This window comes from Adiantum capillus-veneris, chromosome 1 (genome assembly GCF_014529385.1).
Source record: "Adiantum capillus-veneris isolate H3 chromosome 1, ASM1452938v2, whole genome shotgun sequence".
NCBI classification, from domain to species: Eukaryota; Viridiplantae; Streptophyta; class Polypodiopsida; order Polypodiales; family Pteridaceae; genus Adiantum; species Adiantum capillus-veneris.
Genome location: NC_140931.1, coordinates 29,112,948 through 29,126,468, shown reverse-complemented (window position 1 = coordinate 29,126,468; position 13,521 = coordinate 29,112,948). Strand labels below are relative to the sequence as shown.

The 13,521-nt window shown below is 44.0% G+C and overlaps 1 protein-coding gene across 7 annotated transcripts in view; it reads right to left on the bottom strand.

Annotated features, from left to right (window-relative positions):
- LOC147464476 (arginyl-tRNA--protein transferase 2-like) overlaps window positions 1-13,521 on the bottom strand; it is a 117,006-nt gene that overhangs the window by 25,883 nt on the left and 77,602 nt on the right. For 6 of the 7 annotated variants that reach the window (XR_015188476.1, XR_015188474.1, XM_086515206.1 and 3 more), the window contains exon 2: window positions 3,421-3,608. Coding sequence is in view for 4 of the 7 variants with exons in the window: in XM_086515206.1 (XP_086371332.1) it covers window positions 3,421-3,532 (112 nt within the window). In the remaining 3 variants the exon portion in view is untranslated. Of the gene's footprint in view, window positions 1-3,420; window positions 3,609-13,521 lie in introns of those variants that run through there. The other variant, XM_086515216.1, reaches the window with a different exon arrangement.

Below are 13,521 nucleotides of genomic sequence, written 5' to 3'. Positions count from 1 at the left end.
TAACTGAGAGCACCACTGTTGGTGGAGACCTCTCCTTTTGTGTTGGTCCCTCGTGGGAGCACCAATTTTGACATTCGCCGACGGTGGGACTTCTTCGACTACAGCTTTAACCAATTCCTTGGCGACCCATCTCCACACCTCGTGGCAGCCTGTTTCAGAGTACACGTTCGCACCGAGGCGTTAGAGACAACAGTTGGCTTCTCCTTCCCACTGTGTGGCAGAGATCACACGGAGTGGACTCTGCATACAGTCCTAGATTGGCTCAAGGTCCAGGATCTAGAGTTTTCACACAACACAGGAGACCGAGGAGTGAGACTTGATTCAAACACTTTGGCCACTAGCCAAGTTCAGTGTGACACCACCCGATTTAGCTGGATGTAGACACATTGTGGTATGCTTCTTTGCAGACACTCAAAGTGCTCCTTGCTATGTATTTGTACATGAGGATTCCTGGACAGAGGATGTAGCCCTACGGACTGCACGCTTTTCTTGGGCCTAGGTTGGACAGGCACATCAGACACACCTATCTCGGGGTCGCTCGGATACGGATTATTCCCCATCCAAGCCAGCCTTGAAGATCGTGAGGTTGGTTGTTGTAGCAGCATCGATCTTTTCTCACCGATCCCATGAGGATTGTCTCATGGAATGTGCAGGGTTTAGGTGGATCCCAATGTCATCGCCAGAGAGGTCGCTTGCATTAGAGCTTCGGAGACGCCTTGTGGGTGGTATGATAGATATACTTATGCTTCAGGAGCATCATCTTTGTGAATTCCGTATTTGTCAATGTGGTCAGATTTTGCATGGCCGCTATGAGACCTTTTGGTTAGCCGCTCTTGGGCCTGGAGGCATCCAGGGAGGTGTATTTAAGACTATTGCCATTGTGGGCAAAGGTATCATTGTGCCAGGTAGAGCCCAATGGATTACTATGCAGGTTCACAGTAACCTCATGGGTTTCCTAAACATTTATGCGCCCAACCATCATCCATGCGAGTGCACGGGTTGAGTTTTGGTCACACATTGTGAAGTCCCTGCCTCATGCAGAGCAGTGGTGTGTTGGGGGGGAGGGCTTCAACATGTTGGAGGACCCCTCGGATAGGATTGGAGGCAGCCATGCTACTGTGCACGGGACTGAGTTGGCAGCTTGAGAGCGTTTATGTATGACCTTGAGGATTTCAGATGCTTGGCAGCATGCAGGCTTTGTACGTCCCTCAGATAGCTTGAGACGAGAAATAACATAGCTCTGATGATCACTTTGCACTGTGAAGTCTATACCAAGCAAACATACTTCCTCTTCAAGGGACAAGAGTATGGATACCCATGAGCTGCAACTCAAGAATAGACCGACAAAATTAGCTAAACTGAAGAAGGCAAGGAAAAATGGCAAATGGACAGTGTATAGAGGAGGAGAAGCAATTATTAAAGACTTCCATACTACCCCACTCGTTCCTCTTAGTTTTATGTCAGCATGGCATTGACACCAAGATGGAATGTGACAAGGATGTATTTGACTTGTCCTATGGGTCAGCTTTGGCCTCTATAGAATGTTATATCGTCCTTCCATTCTTTTTCGGAAAGAATCTTCCTTGATTTGCTCTCTTACTACGATACATGGAGGTGACATTCTTTAGATAGAGTTCTTCATTGCACTTCTGGGACTATTTCTTTTAGTGGCAGAGCAAGATATATATGGCAATTGGGTGCAAGCGAAGAGTTGAGCGTCCAGTGCATAGACAACGGACAAATGTTCGAGGCAGGCAGGCAGGCAGGCAGGCACATGTATCTACAAGTACTAGAAGGTCAGAGGGAGAGAGAGCTCGGAGGAGGGAAGCAACGAAAAAAGAATAAGGCAACACATGCAAACAGAGGCTCCTCCTGTTTTACAAATTTATAGACACGGAGATCCTATTCCACAATAATCCACCTCCTACAGTTGCTCCTTCAGTAGCTATATCAAATGCTTCTCAGCAGGAAAAATATGCTGCCACATAGTGGCCCACTCCTCAAAGAGACTTATGGAAATCTACATGGAGTAACCACAAAATCTGTACTGGCAAGGTTTCAGATATCGGGATATGTGCTTGTGATACAAAACCTGATGAATAGTCATACTCTTCAAATTGAGGAGACGTACTCTCCTGCTCACCCCCAATTAGCTAGAGGGCGTTTATTGTTGCATTATTCATAGGCTGACATCAATAAAGCTCTCTCTCTCTCTCTCTCTCTCTCTCTCTCTCTCTCTCTCTCTCTCTCTCTCAACAAGAAAAGAACCTAAGGGCACAATCCCCAAGACTAGTATACAAAATATGCCGACCAACACCAGAGATGTGATTCCAAATTCGATAAAATTAACAGAAAATACCGACTACTTATTTGGCTGTCAGGAGGGCATGTCATTTCCCATTTTCCTTGGTTCAGAGAACGCTCCCATGATTAGATTCAGAGTGCAGGTTTTACATGAGGGTTCCTTTTGGACGAGGGAGGAACAGGCGATGGTTGAGGCCAACTGTTTGATCGATATCAAACAGTTTGCACATTTGTTTGAGAGTCAGTTGGCCTTAGGGTGGTTGGTTTGGTCAAAGAGATGTGTGTCTTGGTACCTTAGTGTTTGTGGTGGACAATGATTGAGTCCCTCATGCCTCTCTTACAATATGGTTGTGCCGTAGGTCTGCATTCTTTTTTAGGATACATCATCAAGAAATGTTAAAACGGATGCGGATGATTTTGGAGGCACAACCTAGGGGTTTCACAATCCCTTGGCTTTTGTGGGCTGCTACAGGAGGTTTTTACAGCGAAAGCTTTATATCCGTCAAATACATAGCATTGGACATTGTGGTTTCGCTACATCAACTGAGGTGGACAGAGCTTTGGGAAAATTTGAGTAGCCTTATTGTGAGTCAGCTACATTTCACTTCCTCTTTAGAGTATCTTTATTCCTAGATGTATCATGTAGTTTGGTTTGGGATTGTTCCCATGGTACATTGTATATATCTTTCAGGGTTCTCTCCCATATCTCTTGTATATGGACCTATGGTCAATTTTATGCAAAGCAAAGGGTTTAAAGAACCCACTTTGAGAGAGAGCGAGAGAGAAAGAGTCATTAAAAGCTAGGAAATTAAATGAGGCAAATAATTTTATTTAAATGGAGGAAAAATCTTTCCCATGAGACCTTGACTCTACATATAACAAACCTGCTGATATAGAAAACAAATCAAAACATAAATAAGTAGTAGAATACTAAACAAGGTGCTCAAGCCCTTGGTCATATCTCTCCACATTGGCAAATAAAATGGACATTTAAAGAACTGGCAAAGCAAATCATCACAATTAAACAAAAGCCAACAAGTGTATTTTTGAAGATACATTTTGTGATCAAAATTGTCCTATGCTCAAGTCTATAAACCCTGAGAAAGAAAAAATTACCATATGAAACACTTGTCTTCGTATCTGATTTGCAATAGCCACATGAACTGGCGTACAAACCCTGGTCCTCAACCACGCTAGGTTCCCCCCTTTCCTTGTTCCTTTTTGCCATGTTCTCCTTGCTGATGTGCTAGCTCTTAACAGCCATGTTTTGCCAGGGCCTGTTTACCAAGAGTTGACTCTACTACCTGCCAATCACTTAAATCATGTAAGAAAAAGGCCCTCAACAGCATTCTAGAGACTTTCAAAACTGTTGAGCACACCTAATGGCTACACTTTAAAGAAAACGCATTACTTTGGGAGATTCTCTCCTGAGATCCCCTCTACCCACATGTCCCCTCGACTTCTCTCGTCGTGCAGCTCTGACGCCCTCCGTCACCGCTCCTTTGCAGCCCCCTGCTTCTTCCTCAGCCTATGCCCCTCCCGCCTCTGCGTGCCTGGAGCTTGAGAGAGACCCATCTCCTCCCTCGCTGCCTGTTTTCATCCTCTTTGCCCTACCCTCCCCTAACCAGCTTGTCTGCACATCCTTGTGGTTTGAGAGAGAGAGAGAGAGAGAGAGAGAGAGAGAGAGAGAGAGAGAGAGAGAGACTTTGACAGAATCTCCCCAACATTCGGATTAATTCAGAGTTTTTCTAAACTCGATCACTCATAGTCATACTTTTATTCATCAGGTTACAAAAAAACATCTTCCTGAATAAATCTGCCAATAGACGACATAATTGACACCCACACTACACAAAGAGATATCCGTGCGCTCTCTCTCTCTCTCTCTCTCCACTTTTTTAGTTGTACTCGGGAGATTATACTCGATGCACCACTTGTAACTTTTTTGGCCTCATAGGTCACTTTGGCCTTCTGTAGCCGTTAATATATCATTTCATTTCATTTCTCTCTCTCTCCTTCCTTTTTTAGTTGTACTCGGAGATTGTACTAGATGCACCACTTGTAAATTTTTTGGTCTCATAGGTCACTTTGGCCTTTCAAGACGTTAATATAACATTTCATTTCTCTCTCTCTCTCTCTCTCTCTCTCTCTCTCTCTCTCTCTCTCTCTCTCTCTCTCTCTCTCTCTCTCTCTCTTCTTTTTTTTTTTTGGGAAAAATCAAGGCTGTATATTACTGAGTACAAGATAATCCCCAGCGGATGCCAAAATAGCCTATCATGTGGGGTGTACAAGCTGAATGTAAGGTTGAGAGCCACTATAGTGGCAACTCGACTAGAATAATCTCATGGTGGTCTATATGATGAGTGGAGGAGGAACCACTAAGGAGGCGCATAATGCCATGTAATCTGTCCACCTGTAAGTGTGCAGAAGAGTGGAGATCTTGCCCAACGCCGAAGGAAATCAAAGCGACGAGCCTCGGCTGCTCTAGATGTACCTGAGGAAGAATCCCACTGCCAAATGAGTGTGTGAATGATGTCCAGCCAAATGGCAGTGAGGATATCCGGAAGGAGCTGAGGTGCCGCACTGAGAATATGAAGACAACGAGCTCTCCAAACATTCCAGAGTGCAATGCTAGTGATGACTGAGAAGATTTCATCACGTGTCTGAGGATCCCCTTGCCAAGCAATCTGTGGTAACATAGCCAAAGTCCCTCGTCGGTAACCAGTCGTGGTAAGCATAAGAGCTGGATCTGTGTCTGAGCCCTCGTAGAGAAAGATGCGGTCCCGGGCATCGGCATCAACCAGGAAACAGATCCCAAGTGAGAGAAATCCATGCTGAACACCAGCTCTGCTAAGTAAAAAGCAAACTGCTAGCCAAACTGCATGAGAAGACGAGCATGACCAAAGGCAGTGCGCAGGTGACTCAGGTAGACGCAAAGAACAGCAAGTACATAACGGATCGTGACCCATAGAAGCTAACCAAGTCCCAACTGGAAGTCCTGCATGTGCAATCATCCAGAGGAAAAAGGAAATACAACGAGCCACATGTAAATCCCAGATGGCTGACCAAAATTGCCGTAGATAGGCATGTGAGAGACCTGAATGTAACCAAAAACGCATACGAGTGGGCTGCTCTGGGTGCTGTCTCATCAATGCGAATCTTCCAATTCTGATTGTATACTCAAAGAATGATACATGTGCACCGGTGGGGTTAGAGTGAGGCCAATGCCACTCTCCTGGGTCCCAATAAAGCTGAGATAGGGCACGACCCTCCCACACCCAAAGCCTCCAAAGTGCAGCATCAGCACAAGCGAAACGGGGGTCAACACAACGACGCTTCCCGCGGGAGCCAACTACTCATATGGCCTCCCAGCGAGCATCGGGGTAGACAAGGCGCGGAGAAGTAGTAGCATATGTCAGCCTAGCATGCATCCCCGAAGAGTAGTCAGTATCAACTGTGAACAGCATAGTGTCGAAACGAACTAATAAGAGAGTGCTCTGAGAAAAGAGGCCTTCCCAGCCACATTGTGGAGGCATCTGAACTGTGCCTCGCATGACTGCGTCCAGTGTGAAGGAATGGCGGAGCCAATCTCAAGCAGTCTGTCTGTTACCCGCCACCAAGTCATAATGTTCTGCCACAAAATCTGCATCCAGCATACGTGTCTCAGGAAAAAAACGCATAGAGGCAGCAGGGCCAGTGTCCCAAGCAGCCAAGTCAATGTGAGTCCTCTCTCCAAGCTGACGGGGTGGATTAACCGAAGAATCAAGAACTGCATCATTCCAAATGAGAGGCTGGCGCTCAATCTCCTCGGCATGAGGGAGGTGAGTGTTTGATAGCGCGTCGCATGGATACCCAAATCTGAAGGAGCGATCGAAGGAAGGGTGAGAGAGAGAGTGCTGCTGCACAAGGGGGCATCCGTAAAGAGAAAACGATACCCTGTTTGCCAAGTTGGCCATCTCTAGTGCCGAGGCCTGGAGTCGTGTGGAAAGAGCGGCCTGAAGAAGCATCTTCCAAGGTTCTTGGCGGGAAAAAGACCTGAACAATAAGCTTGGTAAGAAGGGTGCGGCTCTGTAATTCTGGATCAATAATGCCAAGGCCCCCCTCTGATCTAGGACGAATAATCGTGGACCAGCGAACTCGAGCACAAGTATCAATAGTCCCATCTGTGCCACTCCATAAAAAGTTCCGCACAAGTCTGCGTAGCTGAGCTATCACACCAGAATGTAGCATCCAACAGGAGGCCGTATACCATACTGTAGCCAGAATGACCTGGTTGGCGACCAATGCACGGCCAGCCAACGACAGATGACGTGAAGACCAATGACAAAGCTTCCTGCGAATAGACTGTAGCACAGGTGCAAACTGCTGTTGTGAGGAAACGTCATGTCCAACCTGAAAGCCTAGATATCTGCATGTCTGACCTGGCTGTAGCCATGTGAAACGATCAGTTACCCCCCAAGTAGGTATGTCATCACTGCCAACCAATAACCCATAGGATTATGCCAGTTAATGCGTGCACCACTGGCAATGCAAAAAACCTCCAGGGCTCCCCGCATGGCATCAAGAGCTGCTAGCAAATAGCGCAACATCAGCATAGTGTCATCAGCAAACTCCTGATCGATAAGGTCCGGAGCTGAAGGTACTGGCATGGTCAAGCACGAAATGCATGACTCTGAGCACGAAGAAAGTCTGACATAGTCTCTCCCCACAAACAGATACAGATATGCTGCTAAAGGGCATCCCTACGGACAGATCGAGAGAGCTCAAAACTGCGACTGACACGACCACCAATAGTAATAGCACTGCTGGCAGTTCTGAAGAGAGCGGAAATGCTTGAGATCCATCTCGAAGGGAAACCCATCCTGGCCAATGATCCTTCGAGAAACTCCCACTCAACACGATCGTATGCTTTCTCGAAGTCAAGGATGAAAAAAGCGAGAGGTTCAGAAGATGATCTGGCCCACTCTACTGCCTCATAAAAAGTGAAGATATTATCCAGTATGCATCGATCCATAACACAGCCTGTCTGAGAAGTGTGAATAATATCTGGTAAGAACGGTCGCAAGCGATGGCTGATCAGTAACGCTAATATTTTATAGACCGAAGGGAGTAGAGTAATAGGTCTCCACTGGCGAAGCTGAGTGGTGTCACCCCCTTTCGGAATAAGAGATATGAGACCTGAACAAAGATCTGGATGCATATAGCCTGATGAAAAGATATCCTGACAACCACGAAGCAGTGGTATATGCAATACATCCCAATAGGTTAAAAAGAAAGCTCTAGTGAGGCCGTCCTCACCTGGACAGGAAGATGGATCTAGACTCTCGATAGCATCATGAAGCTCTGCAAGTGTGAATGGGGCCAACAAGATCTCTGCCATAGTGTCTGTACAACGATGGCGAGTGTGCTGCCAAATCTGCTCACGGGCAAGTAAAACCTCAGTAGTGCATACATCAGCAGTGAACAATGCCTCAAAATAATCTACAGACATATCAAGAATAACATCAGGATGCATATGAAGTGTTCCTTGAGCATAGCACAAAGTCCAGAGGGTGGTGCCAGGAGGGCGCTCTTTATGCGCAGTGAAGAAGTCCTTATTCATTCAATTAGCTTTAGCTATCCAATGAGATACTGAAGCATGATGAGTGAACTCAGACCTAGCTGCCTGTACGCTACGAATTTCCTGTGTGAGTTTTGTCTGTCTAGCAGCGAGATAAGCATCCTGAGGCCACTCCTCAAGCAAGCGCTGTGTGGAACCAAGAGGAATGTGGAGGTCAGACTCACGTACTCTCAACTGACGATGAATACTAGCAATCTGATCACGGCAGTAAATACTAGACTGAGTAATGCAATGGGCAAGGAACTCTCCAGGGGGACCACAATAAGAAGCACCCGTGGACCACAAGTCACGAATCTGCTGCTGCAAAACATCAGTGGTGAGAACACTGTCAAGGATGCGGCAGCCTCGTCTCTGTGCAGCGGATCTAGTGAAAGAGATAAACAATGAGATGGGAAAATGATCTGAGAGGCTGGTCCCTCGCAAAATAGTAGTAAATCCACCTAGAGCTGCTGCCCAAGGACCAATGTAAAAACGATCAAGTCGCTCTAATAGTCTTCCCTGTTGTCTCTGAAACCCCCACGAGTAATGAAGTGTAGCAGGGTGATGACCAAAAGAGGGTATGTGCCAGGCGTCAACACCTTGAATAGCTTCCTACGACGTTAAAATTATCTTCTTCTTCTCTCTCTCCCTGCCAACTAGGACAGTTCTTACCAGAGTCTAGAGGCACGGAGACACAGAGCGCCCCTGCTACACCCCTGCTACAGACACATACCACCGCAACCGAGATCAGGGGGAAACAATCACCACACACAAATTTCTTCCAACGGGGGACACCACCGCACTACCACGAGGGGTGACACTTCAGTAGGCAGAGGAGGTGAGACTCGAGAGCGAGACGAAGACCTAGAGCTCCAGGATACAAGGCCCAAAGACGTCACCACTAGAAGATCCACAATTGGCACTATCAAGCCATAGTTGCGGCATGGGAGAGAGTGGCAGTCATACTCAAACGGCTTCTCATCCTTGACCCTCCCATGCACAACATACTAAAACCATAGTATGGCAGCAGATGGAGCTAGATAGATTGATGCATCTCATGATTGTACTTCCCTGAGCATATAGATCTTACACCTTTTTTCGCCCTTAGTTATAGAGCTCCAACACACACACACACACACACCTGTATTGGACACCCATGGATCACTACCCCTTAGCAGTTTCCTATAAGTAGCACTATTATATTTTATATTGTACCTTTGTCCTTGTGCCGATACATAGATGATACCCTATTATGTACATTGCTTTGTCTCATAGGCCGATTTGGGCGTCTAATAATCTTAAAAAAACAATCGCTCTCTCTCTCTCTCTCTCTCTCTCTCTCTCTCTCTCTCTCTCTCTACAAGAGGAAACTTCTGCAAGAACACAACAAGAAAGCACCCCACCAAAGGTAAAATCTGAGACCTTTGTCAATGAAGTGTTATCAATTTTTGAAGAAAAATGAAAGGGTGAAGAGATTGGAAAGTCACATCAGAGTTGGAGGTTTACCAAAGGTTCGGCAACAGGTACCAATCCAGATGAACAGCCTAAAGGATACATCCTAGATGTAGACATACTCAAGGAAAGACTCACCAAGGCCTTTTGTAGACCTTGGTGACCCAACTGACATCTAAGTCAAAGGTAAACAGGCCAAAGTTTGCTATTATGACGTAGACGGCAAGATCAAGGTAATGAAACAGACCAAGTCACTACAAGGTACATCAGTGTGGATTTCATATGAGTTGACACCTCTACAGCTAAAGAATAGAGCCAGAGAGTTGCCAAACTCAGAGAAGCAAGGAAGCAAGGGAAATGGGTAGTTTACAGAGGAGGGAAAGCTATCATTAGGGATTTCAAGAGTCCACCACCCACCTCAAAGACATGAACCTGACACTTGTAGCATCTAGCCATTTTAAGAACATGGTGATCTTTATGTTAAATCAATAGCAACACACAAACATAAACTTCAAAATCACTGAACTTTAATAATAGAGAGAGAGAGAGAGAGACAACACGGCCCGGCGTAGTTCCATGCCCATAGGTACAAAGTCTGCGGCTGCGGTCCTCTCAACTCAGTGCTCCCAAGAAAATATGAGAGGGAAGAGAGGCCCTAGTTACAATTTATAGGCCTGTGGCCTTCTAAAAGCAGTACATGAAAAGCTTCACGTTCTAAAAGTATCTCAGGCTCAAAAGCTAGCGCTCTAGGAAGCCAGCGTAAATCAGGGAAATCCATACACAGTGCCACGTCAGCCGGCGCGTTTTGCGGGTGTCCGTACAACTGTGCCACGTCAGCACTCTTTCCACATTTAAAATAATGCCTTGTGTCCCCTGGGCCACATTGAAAGGGAGCCCCATAAGTTGGAACAACTTATATCTGTCAATTTCCATTTAATCTCGTTTGGGTGGACATGCCACATATCATTTTGTGACATATCCCCCTCTTGAAACAATTGTAATCGCCTGCAAAAATCAAGCCACAAACTAGTTCAGTAGACACTGACTCTTAGTACTAACGCACACGAAGACACAAATTTAGCACTCACACAAAGACAACAATCATTGAACATCCACATCACATTCAAATCAATGACATAAAGTCCATCAAGATCTCGAACCATGATCGCTCAGTAACGTGTTTAGCAATCGCATCTAGATGCAAACCGGATCTCACTGATGTCGGATTGACTAATTCTTATGCTATCATGTCTATCTCATACGGAATCTCAAGACTGAAATGATACAATCATTTTGCCTTTCATATATGCACTGAGAGACGACTCACATGAGAGAGTACTTGTAAATCAGATTCATTTCAGGAATTCCCATGTCAAAGTACTTTCATAAAGTCATACAGCAGAATACTATCAGCTTATCACTATCCCTGAAATCCAAAGGAGACTTTATTTCATCTGGGTAACCTGTGACAAAAGAGCGGAGTGACTCCCCACTTGTGCAGTCCCATCTGCACCAGATTCAACCCTGCTGATCAGTGGGATCTCTCGGAATAGTCGAAGCTATATATATACCTTCATAAGTTCAGAACAGTCGCAACTCACGAATTATAAGAGGGAATAAAGCACTCATAAAACTATAAAAGCAAGGGACACAAGAAAAGAAGAAAAAACAAAAACAAACAAACTAAATCACTTTGTTTGCTACGAAACAAAAATAGATAAAACAAAACATTATTAACTTAAAAATGTTTTTAGAAAAGACATGCGTAAAATAAGATGACGCAACTTACTTGGTTTAAAACAAGTACTCAACGTTAAGCAAAAAAGAATAAGACATCGTAAAAACTTAATCCTAAGAATCAAACTTCACACGACAACTTCTAAAGGAACACATTCTTAAGTCCTCAAGTAAGCTAAATACAAAATCGAAAAATGAACAAACCTACGAAGAGCAAAGATCCAAACTTGACAGTTTGTGACCTCAACTTCGTTGCTTGTCCAAACAGGAAGAATAAGATTATCACCTTTATCATGCATAGCTTGGACAAAAGCTATGACATCCCTACTCACGTCGTCAGTGCCCAAGAGTAGGTGCAAGTTTGTATAGAGTCATTCATGCTTTGAATGTACTCTATAAAACCAATGAGCTGAGTTTCTATCACCCTCCGGAGGTGATGGGCATATTGAGCCATGATAAAGGCTAGCATTTGTCAAGCTTTAGTAAAAATACTAGAAGCACTAGAGATCAAAACAACGACATAAGGTGTTATTAAGTCAAACAATAAGTGGGCTTTTTAGCTTCCCACTTCTATTAAATTTACTACTAATTATCATGAACATTGCAAAGGAAGAAACATTAAAAATAAACTTACTACGATGCAAAAATGAACGAACATTTTTCATGATTCTTTTGAATGAGTATCCAGTTTCAACTAGTAAAGAAATAAGATGGCAAGATTGAACAACAAAAGCAAATTTACTAGAACAAAGACGAGAAAACCTAAATAGTTGAGAGCAAATGACACCGTACTTGGCTAAAAGAGAAATGTTCGAAGAAATACGGATGATATTTAGATTGGCATATTCTGGTTCAAGTTGCTTATCATAGATATCTACTTCTAATCCCAAGGGAGTCTGAAAAATCTTAAGGTCTAAAAAGGCACAACAATCACTATTGACGCTCCATAAATTCAAACTCATAAGTAAAAAGATAGAAATTAACAAGAAAAACAACGCAATTGGTGCCCATAGGGATACCAATTGTTTGCTTGAAAAGAGAGTCGCCGATGGTTTTATATAAATTGTTCAAAAGAAAATCTAACCAAGATAAGATGTCAATGTCATCTATAATCCTGTTGAATCTCTTTCTTCCTTTGTCTACATCTACATTCTTACTTTTCAGCCATAAGAAGTCAAAGTTCAAGGCTGACTTTTCTACTAGCAATGCCTTGTACCTATCCTTCTCAAGCTTGTACGCAAAAACTTTTGAAATAAGAGACTTGACTCTAAATTTAAGGTCCTCCAAATTTAGCTTCGTGTATAGCGTTGTAAAGTCAAAAGTTTGGAGACATAAAGGAGAAAATTTCTCCGTGAGGCTTCTTGAAGAGTTCAAAAACTTTATAACAGGAATCACACCTACTGAATCATTTAAAATCCAACTTGAATCAGTAGGTACGTCTGCTTCCTTTCGCATATTTTTCCACAATTCATTTACGCTAGGTAAAATGGCTTTGAAACAATAACTAAGCCATTTGGAAACCTCAGTCAAAGAGGTGTTACAAGAAGCAACTATAAATCTAGGCTTTATAGGGTTCTTGTGGAACTTCCAAACGGTATATAAAAAAGGTAATTTAGGCAGGCACTTGAAACCAAAAGACTTACAAAAATATTGATGTTTCAAGATAACCTCTTGCATCGAAAGATCACAATCATTGTAAGTCTGAGAGTTTACTTCACCTAACAAGCATTCTAAATAGAACTTTTTGCACATAACAACAAAGTTATAAGAGCATTTATCTACGTAAGAGATTACAAAAATCACAATGAAATTTCCTAAGAGCATCACGATCACAAGAAGATAAGGTATTCCTTCCTAAAGAAACGTTCCTAGAGCAAGATGCTAATTTCAAAGAAGCTTTCTTGGGTAAAAACACCTTGAACTCCTAAAGCCTCTTCACAGAACAATAAGTTATCGCTTCCATGTGCACACATTTGCACATTTTTACGACCTCGCATAATTTTCCGGACCTGGCACTTAAAAAGTCAGTATAAATTAACCACATACCCTAGCGCTTTTTCGTAAATTGTGGAGCACAAGCAACAGAGCCCTACGTTTTTTGCATACAGCAGCCCTAGTGTTTTTGCTTCTCCTCACAAGCTGGATCAGCCTAGCAGTCAACGGTTTCAGTTTTCAGCCCTTCCCCTCGCCGGAAATGTCTTGGATATGCTAACGCTAATCTCCCTGTTGCACCCCAGACCTTCAACAACCCATCAAGCCTCTTCTCGGTCGTTCCCTCGCCGCACCAAGTGCTCCCATAGCTGTCCATCATTTGCTCCATCATCTGCATTTTCAGCCTTGTTTAACGCATTAGATCTACTGCATTTTTGCAACCAACCTTTAGCCCTTCATTCCTCTCACATCGGGAGCACAAATCAACCCCAAATCTA